This window comes from Sciurus carolinensis, chromosome 1, assembly GCF_902686445.1.
Source record: "Sciurus carolinensis chromosome 1, mSciCar1.2, whole genome shotgun sequence".
Taxonomy (NCBI): domain Eukaryota; kingdom Metazoa; phylum Chordata; class Mammalia; order Rodentia; family Sciuridae; genus Sciurus; species Sciurus carolinensis.
Window position 1 is genome coordinate 125502487 of NC_062213.1, and position 26255 is coordinate 125528741.

The window sequence follows — 26255 nt, forward strand, 5'->3', positions numbered from 1 at the left end:
GGAAACCCAGATTAACTTTAGCATACATTCAGGGGCCATGCCAAAACTCTGTTGATCAATGCTGTCTAGCACCATCCAATTTTTTAATGATAGCCACACTTAAAATATAAAGTGTTTTCAAAGAACATTTAATTAGATAAGCATTTTTCTTATACAAGTATATGAAAGAGTGTCAAACATATTATACCATACAACATGTCTTTGGTATACGTATCCAGCGTTTCTTCAAGTACTCTGCAAAGTATATTGACAATTTGCTTGGTTTAACATGAATCAGTATTTTCCCTTATGTTTGCATGTTGCTACCAAATGAACTTTTTTATCACTAATATCATTGTACTACTCTAAAGTTTTAAAATCTAAAAATTTTTCTCCCATGATGGTAGTATTATGCTTCAATTTATTTTTGACACCTCCTAATCTGCCCTCCTACATGCATAAGCATGTGACCTGACTTCCTATTCTTTTATTCTGTATTTGTTAAGTATGCAAGATTCTGTTAGGTTCTTCAAAGTACACAAAAATACTAAAAATACTATTCCTGTGTGCAGGAGCTTGCAATCTAATACAGGAGAAAAAATATGTGTAAGTCAAATTGCCATAGGTAGTGAATGACTGGAGGAGAAAGAGATAAACTGCTGGGGTATCACTCAAAGGGTAGTGAGCTGACTTCCTGCTTCAAGACTCAAAGAAGGATTTTTGGAAGAAGTGACATTTGTAATAGAGGTGTTGTCTGCATACGAATTAAGAGAACAGAGAAGGGGAAGCTCATCTCAGTTACGGGAAATAGCCTGAATGAATACATGGAGTAGATTCTTGACTGAGGCATAAGGTATACAATTGGAGATGGTAGAGATGAATAGACAATTACTAATTCATGAAGTGTTTTTAATTTTAGACTAAAGTATTTGGATTTTATTACAAAGTTGGTGAATACTGGAAATCTAAAAGACATATAGACTAAATATATTATTTTCATACACATATGGAGTATGCGTTTAAGTATACTTCTCCTTTTTTGACTTCTGCTATTCTATTCCATTCTGTAGATCTTACATGTTCTACAATATATTGACAGTACTACTGCAAAGTAATTTGTATTTTAATCCAAATTAAGTACAGGAAGTATTCACTGGATGGATGAATGAATGAATGAATGAATAGATGGATAAATGTTTGGATGAGAAGAATAGAAATAACTTTTATTTTAAATGCCCCTACCGAAAATTCACAGTAAACACAAAAACATGTGTAGGTGGTATTTATGTGAAGTGTCATGTGAAGGCTAGCAAGCCCCTCCCTCTGTAAAGGAAATGGTCAGATGCTGGATACTCATACCTGCATTGAAAATAGCCTCCTGTGAAAGTCATCTTGCTTCTACTCTCACTTCTGTATGATCCCACCAAATTCAGTTTATAAATTGAAATTATACATTTTGTTCTTTTCTTCCAGATCCCCTGGTTCTCCTACCTCCCACAGAGGAATTGGTCTGGCTGCAGCCCATTTCTCAGACTCCCCCTCTTTTCTTGCTTGCTTTTCTCCATCCACATAAATCTTTAAGTGCTTTAACCTCACACCATTCTTGTAAGTCCCTTACATCTGTTCCCTCCTCCTGGAGTGTTTGGCCTTTAGGTCATCTTCACTTGACTAGCTCATTCTCACCCTCGGTGTTTCAGTCCCGATGTCATCTCATTGAATAGACCCCTTGGGGCCTCCATCCCTTTAGCATCTCAAGCACCCCCCCTGCTTCTTACCCATATCATCTGATAATAGTCTTTGTCATGTAATCCTCTTCATAGCCATTTTCACTATAATGTATTTCACTTGTATTATATTTTATTTTCTGTATTCTGCCAGCTGAATATATTCCTTGTGAATACACTTCACAAGGACAGATCTCTGATCTGTTGTTTACTACAATGCCTCTAGCAGGACTAAGACAGAAACTATTAGAAAAGAATTGCTAATTGAATGAATGCGTGGTAGCCAATGACTTCAGTTTTTTAGATGCAATTATTATTAAACTCCTAGAAAGAATAGCCTTGTATTTCCTTTCCTACATGTTTGCCATATTCCCTATCCTTAACATTATTTCTTTCACTCTTACCAGTAAGCCCTTTAAACTGCAAATTGAGCTCCAGAATACCAAATCTAGTTACCAGCCTACCTTATATTTCTCTTAAATGTTTTGATTCTCATGTACTTCTGGTGAATATTGAGCTTTTGTTCAGGTTATGCTAGCTGCCACTTTAAAATCAGTGGTTGCTTCTGATTTCACCTGTATTTGCATTCTTTCTTACAAAACTTTACCCATCCTTGTGACTGTATCTAATATCCTGAGATCTCGGTATGTATCTCCAAATGCCCCTGGAGATCTTCAGGCACTTTTGTTCTGGACATGTGTAGCTGATTTGTAGTTAACTTCAAATCCTGAGAGTGTGACCTGGGTCCAGTCCTCCACTATGAAATTGAGATGATGTCTATTCTGTGAGGCTCCAAAAAGATAATCTATATTGTGCCTATCCTAGAACCAGCCACAGGCTTATGAAGAAACTCAATATGTATGTCCTATTATCATTATTATTATTATTGTTTTTATCATGATCATCACTGTCATTATCATCACTTAGTCCTGTTGAGTGTAACTTTTCCAATATCAAAGCTACATCTTGACTACAGGATAAATACAACTAGCTCTCTAGATAAAGAAGCTATATTTGGAATCACGCATTTACTTATGTACTAAAATTGTTTAAACACAATTCTGTGTGCTTTAAGTTTGCATTGAAGTGTGCCTACTGACGATTGACAGGGGAAAAAAAAAGCTGTGTGATGGATATCAAAAAATAACATTAATGAGCTGCTAAAGCTAAAATTACAGGAACTTATGAAATTGGTTAAACATAAAAACCATTAAACTGTTTACTGAAGCTTCACAGATATACTGCAGCTAATGAGCATTTCTGCTATTTAAATAAGCCCAAATTGAACACACATTACATGGATACATAATTAGTCATGGCAGTCAAACACACATAGACTTACTTTTAAAGCTCTATTTAGGAAATCTTTTCCATTTGATTTATTTTGTTAATTAAAATATTTTACAGTACTCACTTATATTTTAATAATATTGTTTTCACAACTAGTATAATTTACTATAGGATTTCTGTGTGTTCTTATTTATGCTTTTAATGCAGCAAATAGGGATTTTATGTTAGACATTTTACTTAACCCTTCTTTATAAATGTTTCTATCACTTGATGGCATCATTCAGCATTTCTTTCACTGAGTAGTATATGTAAAATATTTCAGTCCTCTTTCTGCTTTTTTCACTGTCTCATAATTATCAAGAAGTATTAAGCACCCAAATGTGCATAGAATTATGATGATTATGGTCCAAATCAGATTAAAGGATGATCTATTCCTTCAAGGAGTTTGTAATCTTAAGTGGATGGTATCACTGAATATAAATAAGCAAATCAAAGTGCAGCATTTGGGAATCCAACAGAGAATTTGAAAACAATCCCCATATATTTACTTCAAGAACACTGACCTCCTTGAGGAGACTCTTCCAGATAAAATGAAATCAAATCTTCAAGGATATCAGAGTCTTAAATAGATGGAATTATTGCAGAGAAATAAGCAAATCAAGGTGAAGTGCTTGCACAATTTTTAATTCTGAATTGATTAGTTGGTCAGTTTAGGAAAATGGAAATTAAACTCTCGGTAGAATACAAGTAAAATGAAAGGAGTCAGTAAAGTCTATTATTGACATCCATTCTTTCTACTTAACATGGGGAACCTAAGTTTATCCTGAACATGGAAGGAAGAAAATCAGATCCCTACATTTATTCTGCCTGAATTCTACAAGCATATACAAGCTGAAAATTGTCTAACTAGAGCAGCAAGGAAATAGTTCACATCAATCAAAAAAGATAATAACCTTGTGCCTGTTCTTTCCTAGACAGTATGTTTGTCACTATAGAAGCTTCCCCCCAACACACAAAAAAAGAGGAATATCTGGGGGTTTTTTTCCCCACAATGAGCTGACTCTCTAATTGTGGAATGAAAAACTAGAAGAAACTTAATCATTTAGGACATGATAATATGTTATAGGATTGCTAAATAAATGAAATAGGTAGTTAATGGCCAAAACACATGTATCAGGTGCCTCTTCTGTGTCAGTCACTAGGCTAGATGCTGGAGAAGTTGTTGATTCAGATGTGGTCCCTGAACTCACAGAGTAGAGGGGACAAAATAAATCATTGAAACAAAGTCACATGGTCCCATAGAGAGTGGTTAATGAATATTTTAACAGAAAGTTAGAAGGAAAGAGTCCAATGTAAAAGATGATCTAATAGCTGAATATGTGAAACTGGTCAAGACTGTAGTTGGTCTCTGTTTCTCTACCCACAAGTGCTTTATTTTAGTTACTCTATGGCCTTTAGTGGTGACATTTTAGACACTGTCATTGGCCCATTTTTCCTGGCTTTCTCTTGACCCCAAACCAATGGTCTGTAGCAAGGAAAACTTTGGAATCTGAAATAATTAAACTTAAATACTGACTTTTCCACCTCTTGGCTATATTGTGGATGGTAATATTGAGAGTTGTTTTGTGTTTTACATGGAATAATATATGAAAATATTGAGCATTATGCCTGCCAACCACAAAGTATCTATGTGTACTGATTACTGCCAGTAAGTAAGGATCATGTGAATGGAATATAAGAAGGATCTAAGAGAAGATTTCAGTGGATAGATTCACAGAATGTGTAAATTGAGTAGATATTGAAATAATTGGAAACAAAAGATTCAAAGATGAAACCAAGCTTTTAAAGTTTTATTTTTAGGCCATTTGAGAAGAGACAATATAAGAAAAAGGAGTGATAAAGATTGAAGAAACATCAACATCATCTAGACAAGTGGAAATACAGAAAGTGTGGTATAGTGGACATCAACCCAAAGGACTTTTATGGAGTGAAAGTGGTTGTCTGTCGAATGCTGATAAGAATTGGAGTCTGGCAATGCCATAAGTAGGGTGAGGTCAGGAAAACACCTGTGTGGGCTCTCGCACTACCCTGAGAGGAGGGACCTCCTTAAATTTTGTTCTTTGGGTACCTCGCTTAGTTTACACTATACCTGGCTCTGAAGAAAGATACTGAAGCAAATGAAGGTTGGAATTATTTTAAAATGGGAGGTACTGTACATATATGTATGAACTTACAGGAAATGTCTACTTTAGAGGCAGTAGCTAATAATAGACAAGTGAAGAAGTGAACTAGGGAGGAAAATCCCTAGCATGTAGGAGAAGAGGATTCTAGGACCTATTTGGAGGTACTGGCATCTGATAGTGGGAGAGTTTTAAAACTATATTAATAAGGAAGGAAGATGGAGTAGGTACAAATCCAGTGGCAGTGAGAAGACAAGGAAGTTTTCATGTCATAGCTTATGTATTTTCTAGGGAATATGAGACATGCCTTCTCCTGTGAGGGTGAGGAATATCTATGCATCTTTTAAGGAGAATAGCAAAGGTATGTATGGTGGTCACAGTGAATAATACTGAAAGATCCAGCTCATTGATAATCAATCATAAAATCAAGGAAGGTCCAGAGGAAACTTTTGAACTAGGTTCTGGATGTGGTGACCTGGAAGGGACAGTAGAGAGCCAGGTTATCATCTGTAACAAGCAGCCTGAGCAAAAGGAAGAGCTCAAGACAGAGTTTGAGGTTATTTTAACTGAGGTAAAGTTCAAGGCCCAAAATGACTATATTCTCTGATGGAGAAAGTATAGTGTACACTGAGTATTTGACAGCTAGGAAGAAAAGGAAGAAGTGGGCAAGAGTTAGAGCTCAAGAAGGACAACTTAAAGAGAAGGAGAGGGGCTGGGGAGATAACTCAGCTGGTAGAATGCTTGCCTCACAAGCACAAGGCCCTGAGTACAATCCCCAGTACCAAAAAAAAAAAAAAAAAAAGAAAAGAGAAGGAGAGCCCAGAGTGGCATTCTGCACGTCTAAGAAAGTAGGGAAAAATCATTATGACCCAACTATTGGATGCTACAAAAAGGGAATAGGAATGAGGTTTCAGAATTTGGCAACCATGGGGATCACATTTTCTTTAGAGAAGTAGACTGGAAGTCATAACTGGGTGGTAAGAAAAGTAGACAGTCAATGTAAATTACTCTGACAAACTGAGTAAAAGGAGATACAAGAATGACTGTGAGAACAGAGTAGGGTGTCAAAATGTTGATGTTTTTTCCAAAGTAAAGATGAAGAAATAAATGAGAAAAACACTGTACTAAAAAGAGTAAGAGATAATATTTAGAGGAACAGGAAGGTACAGAATCAAGGTTACTTTTGGCGGGGGTTTATAGTAGGAAATAATGAATCTTCATCATGGTCTCCTTTTAGGTGGGGGATTACTGTGTTGGTGAAAATTTTTAGTGGTAGGAAGGAAATATGAGGACAGGGCTCATGCCAGCCAGACTTGAAAATCTTAGTTGAAGGTGTTTTGTGGTTCTGTCCCTTCCTCACCAGGTTGGTCTATTTAGTAGGACTCTACTCTCCTGGCCCTGTAGTTAGACTATTTTCTTTTGCTGGGGATTTGCTTTCAACTCTGAATTACTGAGATTGCCTTTTTGTTTCTTTGTGCTTTGGTCCAACTGGGTAATAGGTGATCTAAAATTAAATAACAAGTACATGGATGAATTCATCTATGCTTTCAAGATATCATTTGTTATAAATGTTGAAAGATTTTATTCCCCCATTGTTTTATAACACGTCAAACTCTACAAAGAATGCTAATAACCCTTTTTCATTATGATTTCTGTTGTATTGTTTTATTGTTTGTGGAGAATTAATTTATATTTATGTACCAAAATATAGCATTCTTGCCATCTTTTTTCAAATACTGAGAAATATACTTGTCATTTGCTTGTGTGTTTCTCTTCTACATATATGACAGCACAGCTACATCAGTTTAATTGACCTTGGCAATCTGCATCTGCTAGTGATGTGTCCCTGAGGGACGGTTTCTGCAATTTTAAGCTGTGGCTTATTGAAGAACTTGTGTGTCACAATACAATTAAGTCTATATAAAAAAATCATTTCATGCATAACATTAAATTGACTAAAAGTTCCTATTTCAAAACCATTTCTTGTTATAAAGCTACCTCAGAGTGTCTTTGTTTTTTAAATAAGCTCATTTGAACACAGTAGTAATTAAGGCAGGAAATTAACATAAATCTTGAATGTTTGGTATGAATTAAGGATGTTTTCGTTCTTTTTAAAGACTGCATAAAATTCCAGGCATCATATCATTTAGCATATTTCTCTCCCATTTGCAGAATAATATGGACTGCAAATAAGCATGTTCTGGGGTTCTTTCTCAAGTTCTTTTTCTACTCCACTCTGGAGCTTCTGGGACATATGCTGCAGTCTCCATCAAAATACAATCTCATGGAAATCTGCAAGAAAATTGTACAATATTATAACAGAAAACTCCTACCCTTTCTTATTTTACAAACAAGAAAGAAGAAATATCATCCCTCTATTAATATTCATTTAACACTTCATAGGAAATGGCAAGCAGCTATTTGGTTTGCAAATGTAAATATACATTTTTCATCCACTTGTGCTTTCACTCCTTCCAAGCTGGATAAAGGCAGAACAGAAGATATGCTTCTGAGGTTTATTCTCATTGCATTCCCAGTTAAATGTATCAGAAGAGACAGATGTGAGAGAGCTGTGAGGAGTTCATAGGAGGGCGGTTATGATGACGAGGAGGATGAAGTTCTTCCTTTAAGAAGCAGCTAAATAAACGAACTCCTGGTGGACAAATTTTGAGTAAAGTAGATTTTCTTTATATAATTCTTGATTTGAATTCTAAGTTAGGTACTTTGCATTTTCTAAAATGTGGTTAAACAATAAAAATGCCTATATTTTAAGATTCATTGAAATTAAGAAAGGTATAAGGATCCATAAGCAGATTGAACAAAGTTTTATTAAATTTATAAAGCCTATGCAAGTAACACATATGCTTAAATTGTTTCTACTGTAGGGAAAATATCCTAATCACTTGGTGTTCAAGTTGTGATAAACAGTCCTGCTTGGAGTAGCTGCTTTTTCCAGTGAAAGAAAACATTTATGATTGACCATATCTTAACTTACATTCATGAAAGTAGTGAGTGTTCTACTTTTTTCAATGATGCTTTTATATTTATTGACAAATTAAATTCTAACTATTAAAATTAATACAAATGATCTCTATTTTGATTGATATTAATGATATCCTAGCCAACTGTGTGACCTCTCATTTTTCCTTTAATTTCTGGCATGAAATTTGTAATGCATTAAACTTGAAGGCCTCCAAAAAGAACAGGGAAACTCAGTAAATAATTTTCAAAGGAGGCTGAGATTATTTTTCATATGAAAGAAGCTCATTTCTATTTTAGAATGTTATCAAAGAATTGTTTGATTTTTAATGAGGTTAGCTGAATGATACAAATGATAAAATAATTAAGACAGTTGATATTCAAGTCTAAGACTTGATAAATGAATCATATATTGAGAAAGTGAGCTTATTTTAAAAGTATATGAGGATGTGAGAATGTTTAGGGACACATAATGATACAATGCCTACACAGTGGAAATGCTCATGAATAGAAGGGTGTTTTGAATTCACAAGTAAATACTCCTAGTGTGGCCTATGGTACCAGTACTAAATAGTTTACGAAATGCAAAGTTACTTAATAAATTTTTAGTAACATCCCCCTGATTGACTAAGTTTGTGATGGAGCTTGAATATTACATTGAATCATATATGTATGCCTTTGTATCATAAGATATTATAAAGAATTCCCCATGAACTTCAGTTTAATTCATCAAACATTTATTAAACACCTTCTGTGTATAATGCACTATGCTCAAGCAAAGATTCAAAAATTGCGAGATCTGGATCTCAAGCAATTTAAGGGCTCTTCTGCTCCTCTTTAAGAAAGAAAAAACTACAGATTTAAAATTCATAAGTAGAGGAAAATGAGGGATGAAAAGGGGATGGGGAAAGGAAGGATAATAGAATAAGACAAACATCATGACCCCATGTATATGTATGATTACACAAATGGTGTGACTCTGCTTCGTGTACAATCAGAGAAACGAACGTTGTACCCCATTTGTGTATAATGAATCAAAATTTAAAAAAAAACAAAAATAGAATAAAATAAAATAAAATAAAATAAAATGCATACAGAATCTTGAAAGAAGCCCATGGAAGAGAGGGTCCCTGACTTAAGTTTCAATTACTCTGCAGTGTGTGTGTCTTTATCTGTAGGAGGTGAAAGATAGCCCAAACGTAATCCCTACCTTGCTCAATCTTAGATTGAAATCTGTGTTAACTTTCAAGGATATTCCTGTAAAAAAAAAAAAATGAGATAAATATGTAAAAGGTCTTTGATCTCCTAGGGAAATGATTCTGAATTTGTTACCATTTAAGGACTATCCTTGGGGGCTGGGGAGATAGCTCAGTCAGTAGAGTGCTTGCCTTGTAAGCACAAGGCCCTGGGTTTGATCCCCAGCACTGCCCCCCCACCAAAAAAATAAAGACTATCCTTATTTTAGAGCTTTATGTGGACCAAAATTAGAGATTTAGACAAGTGAAGTCATTTCTTATAGAAAATAATTGTTTTTTTACTCCTTGCTTATATCAATGTTATTCAGCTTGTCGTGATTGTTACCAAAATACCTGAGATGAGCAATTTAGAGGAGGAAAAGTTTCTTTGGGGCTCACAGTTTCAGTTCATGTTCAGTCAACTCCATTGCTCTGGGCCAGAGGTGATGCAAAACATCAAGGTGGAAAACTGTAACTGAAGAAAGTTGCTTAGCTCATGGCAGTCAGGAAGCAGTGACAGAGAGAGAGCAAGGAACCAGAGATGAGGTATATAATACATGCCCCCAATGACCTACTTCCTCCAGATACATCTCACGTGGCTACAATTATTACCTAGTCATCCAATCAAATAATTAATCCAACCAACTGATTGATCCATTGATTAGGTTAAAACTCTCATAATCTAATTATTTCACATCTGAACATTCCAATCTCACACGAGTTTTGGATAGAACACCTCGTATCCAAACCATAATATTTATATAATTTATTGTATAGTCATTCAATGATGATATAATTGCCATTCTTAAAGTAGGTTGATTGACAAGCCATATTCATTCACTGTTAACTTTATTGCAACTCAAGTAACTGTCAACAGATGGTAGTGATGATTTATTATGCAATGGGGAACAATGATAATGGTCTTTTTTAATGTGACCTTTAAAAACATTAGAAAAATTCTCAAAATGTCATTCTGCATTGAAAATAATTATATTAATATTTAATTTTACTCTGGTTGAAACGTAAAATGGCATAAGAAATACAAATAGCAGAAGATTTTTAAATAAAAATGTGTGAATATGATAGCATGGACTGATAGTCTCATTAATTCATGCATTCATCATTCAATCCAGTATCTTCTATGTTCTAATAACTATCCTAGGCTCTATAGTACTGTTGTGAGTAGCATGGATACATTACTGTTTTCATGGAAACTCTAGTAAAAATATGATCAACAGTAATCCTATAATAGCCTTCTAAACTTCTACTATTCTTTTAAGTACAAAGTTACAAATACATACCATGATTTATTTTTATGGTGTCTGTTTTTCCTTTTTGGCTCAGGGGAAAAAAATGTGTTTTAGGTGCCAGAATAGTGCTATTTGTATTTGTTTGCTTTATTATATACTGGATTTATTAATGTATTCAACAATTACCATTTCTATTCCAGGACCTCCTGAGCACTTCTCTTTTTATTTGTTTTTTTCTCTTTTGAGTTGGAATAAGAATAACTGTCCTGAAATGCTGTACTTAAAATCATGACATGAACTGGGAGAGAACCTTCATTCCTAACCCTGGACTCACTTTGCACTAGCATTATGTTGCCTACATTTGTTTGTTTCTTCTCTTGAATAACCATTTCTGAAATATATATATATATATTTTTTTCATTACTTCTAAGTCTCAGGATTATGTTTACAGTCACAATTTCATTTAGATATTTTTCTTAAAGGAGCTCAATCTTCTCGCTGTTATATGAATTTATAGATTCATAGTAATAAAACATATTTAGCAAATAATTCTACAATTATTTTATAGAAAAGTTTGCACAAAAATGAATGATAATGTTTGCTTTGTTGGTTTTTACAAAAAAAAAAAAACAGAAATTTGGTTAAATGTGACTATATTTACTGGATCTGATGTATTGCTTATTAGTAAGGGCAGATAAGTTGATGAAAATATAGAAGACTTTGCTTTGCTTTGTTGTGCTTTATAAAATGTCTATAAAAAGAAGAAATTGGCCACTGACAGCACTCTGTAACTTACAACTGACACAGGAACAAGTATGGGATAATGTGAATAGTAAAATATTTCTGGAAAAAGTGCTGTTGATAAAATTTAAAAGGTTCATTTTATGATTGTGTTAGCGTTGTATCTATGTGACAAAATATCTGAGAAAAAAATTTAAAAGAGGAAAGGTTTATTTTGATTTTATGGCTTCAGTTTATTGTTTGCTGACTCCATTGCTTTTGGGCCTATGTTAAGGCAGAACACCATGGCAGAAGGAGAAGGGTACTGGGGAGGAAAACTGTTCTCCTCATGGGGGAGAAAGAGGAAAGAAGAGGGAGAGGCTGGGGATAATTTGTAGAATTTAAGGGCATGCCCCCAAGGACCCACTGTCTCCAACTAGGCCACACCTCCTAAGTTTCCTCCAGCTCCTAATAGTACATTAAATTATAAATCCATCAATGTACTAATCCACTGATGAGGTCAGAGCCCTCATAATCCAATCACCTTCCAAAGCCACACTTGGGGAACAACCCTTCAATGCATGAGCTTTTGGGGGATGCTTCAGATACAAAACATAACAATATGTAATAGGAAAACTGTACTTTCTTTTGGATCCAATACTCCTTAGATCGGAAACATTGTCCAAATCTGTGATTTTTTTTATTTCTACATGTGTAGTATATTTCAAGTAGGCTAAGTCAGTACACTTTGAATGTGTTAACTCCAATATTTCATTAACTTTCTATTTTTATGGTTCATTAAAAACAGTTGCTTGAATCCCTGGAATAATAATTAAATCATAATTTTTCTTAATTTTCAAATTATTATGTGCTGCATAGGTTACTCATTGCCTGTTGTCTTTTGCTGTTTTTATTTCCTAGTAAAAGAAGCCTTGAGTCCTATAAAATTTAACAGATGGGATCTCCCAGAAGTAGATCCAGAAACTATGCAAACCAGTGAACCGTGGGTGTTTGCAGGTGGTGATATTGTTGGTACCGCTAACACTACAGTGGAGTCGGTAAATGATGGAAAGCAAGCTTCTTGGCACATTCACAAATATATACAGGTAGGCATTTATCATCAATTTCAATAGAGTTCTTTTCTGATGGATAACTGCTTTTTCATTATTTTTGATATTCATCTATATGAACATGTTTATAAGGTATACAATAAGTATATATGAAATATGTTCATACACATTCACTTGAATATAATTTTAAAAATTCAGACTAGATAGTAGAAATGTAGTTGATTTAAAATCCATTATGCATTTCTACTAGTGAAATGCCATAAGGCCATTAGTCTTGCTGCATTTGAAGTATTTTCAATGTCATAAACACATGGATAATATATTTATCAAATTTGATCATATACAATATGATAGGAAATAGAATCTATATTCATAATGATCTTACACAGTTCAGAAAACTTGTTCGGTTGTTCATTTGGAGTAGATAAAGTCCTGTCCATTTCCCAAATTGTGTGCACCAAAATGGAAAGAAAACAGTTTATGAATTTCAGTTGTAATTTTTTAACTGTCTAGTTTTATGATAAATGAAAAAATGTAAGAATGATGAAATGTAAAGTTGAGCAACTCTTGTATAGTAACTGTGGTCTTGGGGCAAAAAGCCAAAACTATTAGAACTTAGACTGAATGCTCTATTTTATTCTTACTCTATAATTTAATTAAATGTTGATAGTTTTCTCATTTGCATAAAGCTTTTCTGGAAAGGATTGCTCCTGTTGACAAAATTCTTTTTTTTTTTTGGTACTGGGGATTGAACCCAGGGATGCTTTACCACTGAACTACTACATTCCCAGTCCTTTCTATTTTTCATTTAAGACAGTCTTTCTAAGTTGCTGAGACTAACCTTGAATTTGCAATCCTCCTGCCTCAACCTCCCAAATTGCCAGGATTACAGGTGTGTACCATCCTGCCCAGCTCCTGTTGATAAAATTCTTTTTTTAGTTTTTTTTTGTTCTTTAGTTGTAGATGGACACTATACACCTATTTTATTTTATTCATTTTATGTGGTGCAGAGGATTGAACCCAGTGCTTCACGCTTGCAAGGCAAGTGCTCTACCACTGAGCCAGGATCCCAGTGCTGATAAAATTCTTAATCTTGCTTTCATATACAGGAAAGACAACTCACAGTATGCCTTTCTGTCTCCTTTATTTTTTGTTTGTTTTCCACATGCTAAAAAAAAATGCACTTTGTCTTTAATGTTTCCTTGAATTTATTCCTCTTTGCCAAGACCATTTCCTCTATTCTGGTTTTTCTTCACCTTGTGTAATTCATGCAGGACCAATCTTCTGTGTAATTCCTTGATTCCTGACATAGGGCCTGGGCATGGAACTATTTGCATCATCCTGTTAATGTTTGATTAACTTGTCTCCTGGCACCATATTCTGGACACCTGTGATAGTGGGCCTTGAGATACTGAGTCTGGGCCATAATGTCTCAGAAATGTAGGGCTCCAAGAAAGGAGGGCTCCTTTACATAAAAGAGTTTTGAAAAAAAGACAAAGTTATGATTTAGTAAGCAATTAAACAAATCTAAAATTTAAAAATGCTCTAAAAATCAGTTAAAACTCAAAAGTAACTTAAATTAAAACTTAAGTTAGTCCAGGAAATGGGGGGGGATGAAGAATGCAGATTTAACAAACAGATAAATTGGGGCTCAAGGAAACAAGTTAGTCTGGGTTCCATTCTCTGCAGTGATCAAATAGCAGCACTGTGCTTTTACAATTCCCAGGGCCTCACAGGCACAGAGGAAACAACTAAAGACAGCTACTGGCAGTGGATAGTCTCTTGGTCTTTTGATGTTTTGGTCTCTAGATCTATCTTCCTGTGTTTTTATTTTCTCATTCTATGGTTGCTTTCAGAGTGCTCTCAAGATTCTTAATCTCCTGTGTAACTCCCTGATCCCTGCCTTCCGGCAGACACTCTCTTGCATGATCCAGGTATCTTCACATACATTGATATCTGGACATTTTTAATGCATATTTAATTGACATTTAAAATTTGTTGGCTATCTTGCGTTAACTTTTTATTAACATTTAATAATTATGCTTATGTATGTTCATGTGGATGTCTTGCATACACTACAGATTCACTACTTTTGAACTAAATATGCCTTCCCAAACCTGATTCACCTCCAGCCTGTTTCCCCACATTCAAATCTACCTTCATGGTCCTTAGACTTTGGATTACTTAAACTAATAAAATGTTCAAAATCAGTTTGGGAATCAACATAGGGCTGATGGCTTCTTATTTTACTAACATTAAATCAAACATTCAAACAAATGGAACTTTAGCATTTGCTAATATATATTAATAGGACATATTATGAAAAAAAAGTAGGAAAGGACAGTCTCCTTAATGAGGTGCTTATCAAGAAAGCACACTGAAAAATTTACACCAGTGTGTATGCACACATATTTTTCTTACTACGTACTTGTGTATACATGCTACTTAAGTTTTGGTTTATTCTTTTCATTCTTGTACATAGCTTGCCAATTCTACCTCTGTAAAGACTTGTATACATTTATTTTAGTTTGCTCATTTTTTTGTGAGGAGTTACCACTTTTGGTTGACTAGATATTTCACTAAGCAGCCTTTTAGCTCCTTGAAGGATTGAAAGTAGAATCAGGGGATGAGATAAAGGGTCTTACATCAAGCAAGAAGAAGCCCTATGAGTATGTGAATTCATTTTACAGAAGTGGCCATGGTAGGAGAGCAGGGACGCCAAGAAGATTTGAAAGGATAATATTGAATAGGGGTCCGTGGACGATGGCTTTATTTTTCTAAATATTATATCCATTTATATATTTTAAATTAAAACACATAGAGAATACTTAAATATATTTTATAATCATAGATTTGTAATGTTTCATGACTATCATTCTAATGGATTGTTTTTATCTCCACACTCTATTAAAAACAATTTTTTTAAGTTTTATTTTTTATTATTTTTTATTGTAAACAAATGGGATACATGTTGTTTCTCTGTTTGTACATGGAGTCAAGGCATACCATTTGTGTAATCATAAATTTACATAGGGTAATGTTGTTTGATTCATTCTGTTATTATTTTTCCTTCCCCCCACCCCTCCCACACCTCTTTTCCCTCTATACAGTCCTTCCTTCTTCCATTCTTGCCCCCCTCCTTAACCCTAACCCTAAACCTAACCCTAACCCTAAAGCTAACCCCTCCCACCCCCCATTATATGTCATCATCTGCTTATCAGCAAGATCATTCATCCTTTGGTTTTTTGAGATTGGCTTATCTCACAATTGACTATTGGCTTACCATGATATTCTCCGATTTCATCCATTTGCCTGCAAATGCCATAATTTTATCATTCTTTATGGCCGAGTAATATTCCATTATATATATGCCACAGTTTCTTTATCCATTCATCAATTGAAGGACATCTAGGTTGGTTCCACAATCTGGCTATAGTGAATTGAGCAGCAATGAACATTGATGTGGCTGTATCTCTGTAGTATGCTGACTGTAAGTCCTTTGGGTATAGGCCAAGGAGTGGGATAGCTGGGTCAAATGGTGGTTCCATTCCAAGCTTTCTGAGGAATCTCCATACTGCTTTCCAGAGTGGCTGCACTAATTTGCAGCCCCACCAGCAATGTATGAGTGTACCTTTTTGCCCACATCCTTGCCAACACCTATTGTTGCTTGTGTTCTTGATAATCGCCATTCTAATTGGGGTGAGATGGAATCTTAGGGTAGTTTTGATTTGCATTTCTCTTATTACTAGAGATGTTGAACATTTTTTCATATATCTGTTGATTGCTTGTACATCTTCTTCTGTGAAGTGTCTGTTCATTTCCTTAGCCCATTTGTTGATTGGATTATTTGTATTCTTGGTGTAGAGTTTTTTGAGTTCTTTATAGATTCTGGAAATTAGCGCTCTATCTGAAGTATGGTTGGCAAAGATATTCTCCCACTCTGTAGGCTCTCTCTTCACATTGCTGATAGTTTCCTTTGCTGAGAGAAAGCCTTTTAGTTTGAATCTATCCCAGTTGTTGATTCTTGCTTTTATTTAGTATTCTATTTATACAAATTTATGGGGTACAGTATGATAATCTGATACATGTATATAGTAAATGTGATCAAATCAGGGTAGTTAACACATCCATCTTCCTAGGCACTTTACAAATTTTTTATTAACATTTAATTATTATGCTTATTTATGAAGTGCATTGTGATTATTTCAATACATGTATACGATATGCACTGATCAAATTGGGATACTTAATGTTTCCATCTCCTTATCATTAAGTGTTTGGAGCCTTCAAATTCCTCTCTTCCAGTTTCTCATAAATATATCATTGTGAACTTTAGTCCCCCCACTGTGCTGTTTGTAGAATAGTAGAACTTGTTATTTCATCTGACAGTGCTTGGGTACCTATTATCTCACCTCCCACTCTTCCCCCTCCTCCCTACTCTTCCCATCCTCTGGTAATCACTATCACATATTCCAGTCAACTTTTTTTTTTTAACACTAAAAGATTCTCAATGGAGCTTTTCTTTTGAGTTCATTGTTACCTTTTAACTTCTCTGAATCTGATAAATGTGCAGCTGAAGGAAAAAAAAAAGAAAAGAAAGAACAATCATTTTACTTAGCTTCCAAGTATTCATGAAAGAAAAGAAAATCCTTAGTATGATGAAGAAAATCAAACACATGCTTTAAAAATACATGTTGCTAGGGATGACGGCATATAAAATATAAAATAAAAAACATAGATATTCAAGAACTGTTTGTGATTTGACAAAAGGATTTATAATTTTGAACTAAGCATTGAATTACATTTTAAAATCCAGTAGGTAGGTGAAAATCTCTGTTAAATAGAATGAACACTTCACCTTCACGCCAGGGTGTTAGATGCAAAGTGCTAAGCAGTGGTAAAGCTAGGAGGAAACAGAGACAAGATGGGACTTTTCTCTATCTACAATGTCATTATGTAGTTCTGGCCTTGTGGCCTCTCATGAAAGTGCCTCCACCTTCTCCCCTCTCCAATGCAATGTCCCTGCCCTTCAGCCAGGACATCTTTTTAGAATACAAGATGATCATAATTTCCTCATTTAAGATCCCTCAGCGGTTCCCCTTTGTATTCGGGATGAAGCCAGCTTAGCTTGTAATGCCAATTTCAATTTCCTCCAACAAATCAAGATTTTCCCTGAATCTGAGGCTTTCACCTGCTCCACCAGTCAGCTGGCTGGATCTTACTTATCTTCTGGGCTTGCTCTGCTTCCTCTTCCAAGGAGTGTGTGACATCAACTTCCTAGTGTGACTCTTGAATGAGGCCTGCTTACTAGTCTGTTTCTATACAAGGCAGTGACCACACTTGTTATTGTTATGCCCTCAAAATAAGAATGTATTCATGTATTAAATAAGAAAAATATGCAGAGCAAGAATTCACTTTAAATAAATTTAAATAAGAATTAAAACTAATGGGTTTGTTATATGATAAGCTTATTACAAATAATGTTTTCTTACAAATGTATTTATAAGGAAAAAAACATAATGTATGAAGTTCATTTGTGAATGAAGGCTTATATGTCTTATATTTCACATTAGTATGTTTTGGGGGAAAATGTAACATTAGATAGTGTATTTTTTAACTGTATTAATGCACACATTATAACATGAATTATTGCCTGCAATCACTGCAATTGGATGCTTAGAAGTTCTTTGCAATATTCTTTTTAGATAAATGGGATTATTTAAAGACATCCATGTAGGGATTTTAATAATTCCCATAGTTGTCTGAAGAGAGCTTCACTTAAATTTCATTAGTTAATTTGCTCAATTACCACTTATTGAGTACCAGCTGTTGGACCCAACACTTGACATTGTGAGGTACCAAAATGAATTAATGAAGAGAGGTATATATTATAGTGACTATAAATTAGAGACCAGATTTCAGACCCACTTCCAATATTGTCAAACTGTGTGACCTTGGGCACGTTATGTTATCCCTCCAGGGCATGGTCTTCTCATGGGTAAATAAGCGATACATTAATAAATAAACAATGTTAATTAAAGTTGTTATCTTATTGGGTTATGGGGAAGATTATGTGAGAAAATTTATGGAAAATTTTTAATACAAAGCCTGCTTTATAAATATTCCTTGGCTTTATTATTGTAGATAATTTAAAGATAATTTACTTTGGAGTATTAAAATGTGATCAGAAAAAATTCTAAAGAATTTTTTAAAAATTATGAAATAGCCAGGTGCAGTGGCATATGCCTGTATTTCCAATGGCTCCGGAGGCTGAAAAAGGAGGCTCTTGAATTCAAAGCCAGCCTCAGCAAAAACAAGGTGCTAAGCAACTCAGTGAGACCCTGTCTCTAAATAAAATGCAGAATGGGGCTGGGGATGTGGCTCAGTGGCCAAGTGCCTCTGAGTTCAATCCCCAGCACCCTTCCCCCCTCAAATTTTATGAAATAGAAACCCAAAGTTTAGGATCTTAACAGATGAAAACTGAAACAGCCTACTTCACGTAATAATAAAAACATTTTGTCTAGCCACACATTTATTCTTCCATGTACATCCATCAGTCTGTCCATGAAGTCATCCATACATGGATTCACTCATAACTTTAATAAAAAATGTATATCTCAAGTACTATCTTTTACTCATAGAACAAATCACTAGGTTTGTAAATGTGAGTTAAAATATGACACTTGACGTTAAAGATGTTACAGACCAGTAAGAAATCAGTTGTGTAAATATAGGTCTAAAACAATATCAGAAGAATCTTTAGAACTATAAAAGTATAGGGGTAGCCTGGAGGAGCTAATCATCAGTCTGGATGTGGATCTCATGATATGTAATCAGCAAAGGTTTCACAAAAACTACAGTATAAATAAAGAAGAAAAGTTAGAAGTAATTAGTGATGAGAATTGCTGGAACTTAAAGAGAGCTGCTGGATGAGATTTTATTTGATGCCTCACTGTCCAAGGAAGACCCAGACAAGGGTCCCAGCTGGCTGAAATCCAGACCAAGCTCCACTCACCAAACAATGGGACTTTTAGTTGTGCTGCTTCTATTCAAAGAAAGAGTGCCTTCCTTGGATTGTCACAGAGGTGCTATTTGCTTGCTCCATAGACCTTGCACCTGTGCAGCAGTTTCTTTTGATTTCACCAGAAGGCATAGTCCCAGCTAGCAGAGACCAAAAATAAAGAGAATATGTAGGGAAAATTGGACTAAAGATCTGTAATTTTACTGGGGCTGCAACAGACTGAGAATACCTAGTTTATAATTTTAATTTGAGTAATGTAATGTGTTCAAATTATTTACATGTAGAATTTATAGTGTCAAATCTGCTACTATTATGGTGAAAATATTTTCTAATTTGTCAACTTTTCCTTCAAGGGTTGTTATTTTATATTCTTAAACTTACTTACCCTTTTGTGAAAAAATACTAACAAAAATATAACATATGCTAAAATCTGTCAAAGCTCATAATTGGTAAAGGCACTTACCCTCTTTATCCTCCTTCTTCAATGTGTGAAACATTTCAAGATAGTAAAATATATTATTAAAAACAAATTTACTTATTTTTCTTTAATTACTTGTACTATAAGTGATCCCATATGTCTTTGCCTTAATGGTATGTAGTTATATGATATTGGTATAGTCTAGATAAATTTGAGTTTTTTCTATCACTTGAATAAGAATTTCTGAATATTAAGGATAAGTTTGACAGTATACCCAAACAAAAAGTATGTAACTGAAAGATGACCATAGCTAAATAAAAAAATTCCATGAATTTTCTTGTGTAGTTCTAAGGTATCTATTTATTTAACTCCTGTGTGTATATATACATGCATTGCTTAGATAGATGGATATATAGAAGTTCTGTACTAGGGAAAAAATTAACAATATTTATTCATAAACCTTTTCTTCCTCTTGAGGAGATTAATATTGGTGTTTGAATGTAAGGATTATCCTTTTGTAAAATGACAGAGACATATATGTTATGATGTAATGAAAGATTAAATTTACCATAACCAATAAATGTCAATCGACAAATGGTCTAAGGAAATGAACAGACACTTCACAGAAGAAGACCTACAAACAATCAACAAACATATGGAAAAATGTTCAACATCTCTAGTAATAAGGGAAATGCAAATCAAAACCACCCTAAGATTCCATCTCACCCCAATCAGAATGGCGATTATCAAGAATACAAGCAACAACAGGTGTTGGCGAGGATGTGGGGAAAAAGGTACACTCATACATTGCTGGTGGGGTTGCAAATTAGTGCAGCCACTCTGGAAGGCAGTATGGAGATTCCTTAGAAAACTTGGAATGGAACTACCATTCGACCCAGCTATCCCACTCCTTGGCCTGTACCCAAAGGACTTAAAATCAGCATACTACAGAGATACAGCCACATCAATGTTCACTGCTGCTCAATTCACCATAGCCAGATTGTGGAACCAACCTAGATGTCCTTCAGTTGATGAATGGATAAAGAAACTGTGGCATATATATACCATGGAATACTACTCAGCCATAAAGAATGATAAAATTATGGCATTTGCAGGCAAATGGATGAAATTGGAGAATATCATGCTAAGTGAGATAAGCCAATCTCAAAAAACCAAAGGAAGAATGATCTCGCTGATATGTGGATGATGATACATAATGGGGTGTGGGAGGGGTTAGTTTTAGGGTTAGAGTGAGGGTTAGGGAGGGGGACAAGAATGGGGGAAGGAAGGACTGTATAGAGGGAAAAGAGGGATGGGAGGGTTGGGGGGAAGGGGAAAAATAACAGAATGAATCAACCAACATCACCCTATGTAAATTTATGATTACACAAATGGTATGCCTTTACTCTATGTACAAACAGTGAAACAACATGTATCCCATTTGTTTACAATAAAAAAAAAAAAAGAATGCCAAGGAGCAGAGACCAACAGTGACTAAAATTACTGGAGAAGACTCATAAAAGAAGTGGTACCTTATTTTTGTCTTCCTTAGAACATAACCTTGTATATACATAACCTTGTATATTCACTTGTCAATCATTGTAATTATAGCTATGATTGTTTAGCATCTGTTGTACATTGTACTTTATTGCAATGTTATGCAGAGTGGATATCCTTTATATTTCAGTTTTAAAAACAAGGGCTAAAATGATTGCATCTGTGTGAGGTCAGGGTTGTGTCAGTAAAGACACCAGGATTTGAACCCACACATGTCTATTATTATCTCTTTTACTGAACTGTTTCCCTGGGACTATTCAGTTCTGCATTCTTAGTCTTCTTGCCAGTTAGCAGCAGTCCTTGATATCTTCCCTTACATTGTGCATGTGTTAAAATTTTAAAATGTATAATGCATTAGAACTTTGAGAGTTTCTCTGGATAAATTAGAAGATTGTGATTGGTGATGGCCTTATTCTGCATGTAACTTATTCTAGTTAAAAATATACCTTAACCAGAATGATTAAGTGGACAAAGAAAATTTAAGAATATGAATATGCCATATCTTCTAATTTCCAGAGGAAGCAAATAGAGGGAAAATTAGCTGTATGATTAAAGACCTGAATCTAATTGTTAATTGAGAGTAAAAATAAGGCACTTTAATTATATAGGTAAATTCAGAACATTCATTAATAATATAAATCGGACAAATCCAGAACATTCATTTAAAAACACCAAAGTACAAAAAAGTTCTGTTATCCTATGAAACAAACTCAATAATTAGTTGGTTATTAAGAAAAAGTTAAGATGGGTGATTGTAAAAATGATCTGCATATTTGTTAAGCATTTTAATTTAAAGCATGTAGATATTTTTTTCATTTTCCTTTTTACTTAAATGGAGGGCCAAGTTCTTTTGAATAAAATAGTTGGTGTTCTATTGTGTATCTTGCCTATACCTATCCTTAACGTGTTGTTTGCTCTTTCAATTTTTTATTTTTGAAAAGTGGATCAAGACTTTCAAAGAACATACAAAGCAATTTTATGGATTTTCGAATGGTTACTCTGTAGTCATTTCAGTTGTTTTGTGCATACCTAAGTTAACAGCAATTTTTTTTTTTTGCTAACTTACCTTTATCTTAGCTTTAACTTAGTTTTCATAGGCTCAACCTATATTCACACTCACATAACTCATTAATTCATGTAATATTTATTTACATTTATATTAAACATAAGTAGAGTAAGGAATCTACAACTGATTGCAAGGGGAGCACTCTACTGCTAAGCCTCAACCCCAGCCCCTACAACTAACTCCTGATAAGCATGCCACTCAACTGGTGGGAGTAAACGTTTGTAGTCACATGGGGCACCCTACAGATTTTAAAGATTCCACATTTATTGGCCATCCATCAGATGTCTCAGAGGAAAAGGAGGAAAGGACAGTTCAGTTAGTCTCTTAGGTGCAATCAAATTGCTTAAGGACCTGTAAAGGACCCCAGGTTCTTCTTAACAAAAATACCAAACAGAAGAGTTAGTATCTAATGTTATTTAATGTACAAAAATACATCATTCCAATGACTGGGCACTTACTTTCTTCTGGTATTAACATATAAAAAGATTTGTTTGCAAAAAATGAATAGAAAAGGCTATATATCTCATCATATGATGTCCTCCCACAGAGAACAAAAAGGAGATAGAACACAAGCTAAAATTTTCCAAATTACTAATTCCAGACAGAAAGCTCATTTTCTCTGGAGTAGTCACAGTAGTTCTGAGAAGGAACTATTATAAACATGGAACATTTTTGTCAAGTAAATTTGATCTATATGGAAATCATAATCTCCAAACCCATTGGTGTGATTACATCAGGAGATGTTCCTTTGGTTATATCAGTATCCTTTTATTAAGAATGCTGGTTTAAATTCACTATCTTTTAGATGCAGTGTTATGAAACCACAATATTTATTACCAGTAGTGGAAAGGTCAACTAAATTTACATGTTGCTGCAATGAAAGCAGCTATAGGGGTTGAAATATAAATATCAAGAGACAAAAGACAAGACTTATTAGTGAAAAAATAAACATGGAATTAATACTTAGAGGATGAAATTCAAATAAAGGAAAGAATTCATATAGAGCCTTAAAAGATGGATAGGAAAGGAAAAGGAAAAGAAGCCTCATTTTTTTCTAGGTGAATTCCATTCCATGAAAATCAAATTTTTGTGGGAAAATGAAAAGTGTAAGGACAGAGGCATTGGGGTTTAAACATTAAAAAAAAAAGTTTCAGTATACTATGTACATAAGTGAATTTAGGAGTCATTGACTACTTATTTACAGAATAGTGAAGTTAAATAGTTACAGAATATTGTTTATTAGCAGCTAGCATTTGACTTTAACTTTCAATAACAACAATAAATTAATTTTTCTCATTATTGGTTTAGGTCCAACACTTCTGTTATGTAGGAAGTATGCCTATATGCATGTTCTTAAGTGATACTTTAGTATTCTTCTACAAATTTTATCCTTTGTTTAAATGTGCTATATTTCTATAATAAGTATCCATGCCAAGGTGTCTGATACTGTTTTGATCATTTTATTTATGAATCCATATTATTCTTTACAAATTGTCAACCCCTTAACTCCCCTTTACTAATTTGTATACCATAATTATCTTAGAACAGACATAGAGAAACATACATAAACATTCTGGCACCTTACTAGATCTGGAGACTCTTTTTTAGCCCTGTCAGGTCACCAAGCACAGGTGTCTTCAGTTTTAGCTTTCTACAATGTTTATGAGCCCAACAGTGAGGCTTATATGGTATGCTAATGAAGGTGATAAATTTTCAGTTATATGTAGTATATGGGCATATTTTGAAATACGTATTTAAAGTTCTCCAAGTATATCAGAATTTTCTTGCACCATTAACCTGCTTTTCTAGTGCTTGAGGTTTTTTTGTATTTTCTTCTGGTTCAATTCAGACACAAAAGAATCACTAGTTGTTGAGGAAACTAGGTATCTCAGGGGATTGGTAATGAGATACAGAGCCTTTAACCTCTTGGTCACTGGTTCAGATCTGCCCCAGGTCAAGAGTGACAGAAAGTCATTACCCTCTGATGGCAGTTCAATAGGCTATGGAAAAGAATTTGTGATTTCAGTACCACACAGAGACAAATTCATGCCATAGACCTACTGTAGAGTGGGTACAAAATGGTAGTTGTGATTTTAGTTTGAAAAGGAAGAATTCCAATCATTTCTCAGTATTCCACCTTATTAGGTCTATGCTGCTGCTGTTGGTTTGTGACTTAAGGCCATGACATGCATATCCATAGTAATCTTTACCTGTCATTGTTGCTAATGAGGTACAATTTGGCCCTCCAAAATTGACTTTTAAAAAGTGATTGCATCCTCAGATGATGATTAATTCAGAATTGAGTTGCATCATTCATATTTTCTGTTGGTTCAATGATCTTCTGCATGTATCTTTTAAAAGTTTCATTTTCCTTTTTAATTATATTATTAATTTTCTTTATGTTTGGACATATGTCTGAATATTTAGGTAGGCCTGTTCATTCTTGTCAATCTTTCACTTAAGAATTTCTTAGTTACCAGGAATGGTGGTGCAGGCTTGTAATCCCAGTGGCTCCAGAGGCTGAGACAGGAGGATTGAGAATTCAGAGTCAGCCTCAGCAAAAGCAAGGTGCTAAGCAACTCAGTGAGACCCCGTCTCTAAATAAAATACAAAATAGAGCTGGGGATGTGGCTCAGTGATCTAGTGCCTCTGAGTTCAATTCCTGGTACCCCCACCCCCCCAAGAAAAAGAAAGAAATTCTGAGCTAACAAACAAGAACAAACAATTAAAAAGACATTCTCTCTGAAGACAGAGAATTCAAAATTGAGTACAGCTCAAAAAGTTCAGTTCTGTGAAAGGTAATTGAATCATGAGTATTCATATCAAAAACTTAACCTTTAACTTTTTATCATTTTTAGGGTTTGAGATTTTATAAGAACTTTTATCTTTCTAACATCTTAATGAATATTTGAGTTATTAAAACTTCCTGATTTGGGTTCTCTTTAAAAGGCATTATATATATTTATTCCTAAAAGATTTATAAGATTACAGTTTTGTCTTCATAATAGCATACTTACTAATTTAACTTTATATCAAACTCACTAATTCTCAAAATGAACTGACAATGCTGGATTGAAAGAATTTTAAAGCTAACTTACTAGTTTTTGTGATAGGAAAATAATAACTAAAGAATAGTAGGAATTGTGCATCATATTAAAGATTTCTGCTCTGGACACAGGTGAGCATGTTTGCTAAATACATAGTAAGGGCTCAAAAAACAAAGTTACAAGAATTTATCTATGTCCAAGTGTCTGTTACTTAGAAGGCCTACTGTCCCAACTTGAATAAAAGACACTTGTGATCATTTTCATTGCTTAAAATATAGCTTTAATTCCACATCTTCAAAGGCATTATTTTGCCTTGACATATACCAGTGATTTCTACAATATCTGAAGAACTATGATTTGAGAATTAGAAATTTAAATTGCACAGGCTTAATATTAGAGTATTTCCGTTACCCTTTGCAGGTTTTGAGGCAGCTTATTCGACCTTACAGTCTCACCAGGAAGCTAATGGGAAAGCCTTGCAGCAATCTTCACAGGAAAGTTTCCAAATGTCAAGTGTCATCTTTCCAGCTGTTAGATGAATGGGTAGCCAAGAGGCATTTATTTGGGTGTGCAGCCCCTGTGAAATCTGGGTGAGGCAGGAGAAAAGGCTATAATTTGGTGGTTAGTTTACCAGCATTGGTATAGTTGCAAATCTCCTGGCCAGGCAAAGGACTTCATTTTGTGGTTAATGATTGACAGCTGACTGCAGTGTTTTTTTC

General features: G+C 34.5%; 1 protein-coding gene across 1 annotated transcript in view; it reads left to right on the plus strand.

Moving 5' to 3' along the window:
- The window catches only part of Dpyd (dihydropyrimidine dehydrogenase), an 810982-nt gene that overhangs the window by 369885 nt on the left and 414842 nt on the right, over nucleotides 1-26255 (plus strand). The window contains 1 exon segment of the mRNA XM_047549961.1: nucleotides 12279-12463. Coding sequence (XP_047405917.1) covers nucleotides 12279-12463 — 185 coding nt within the window.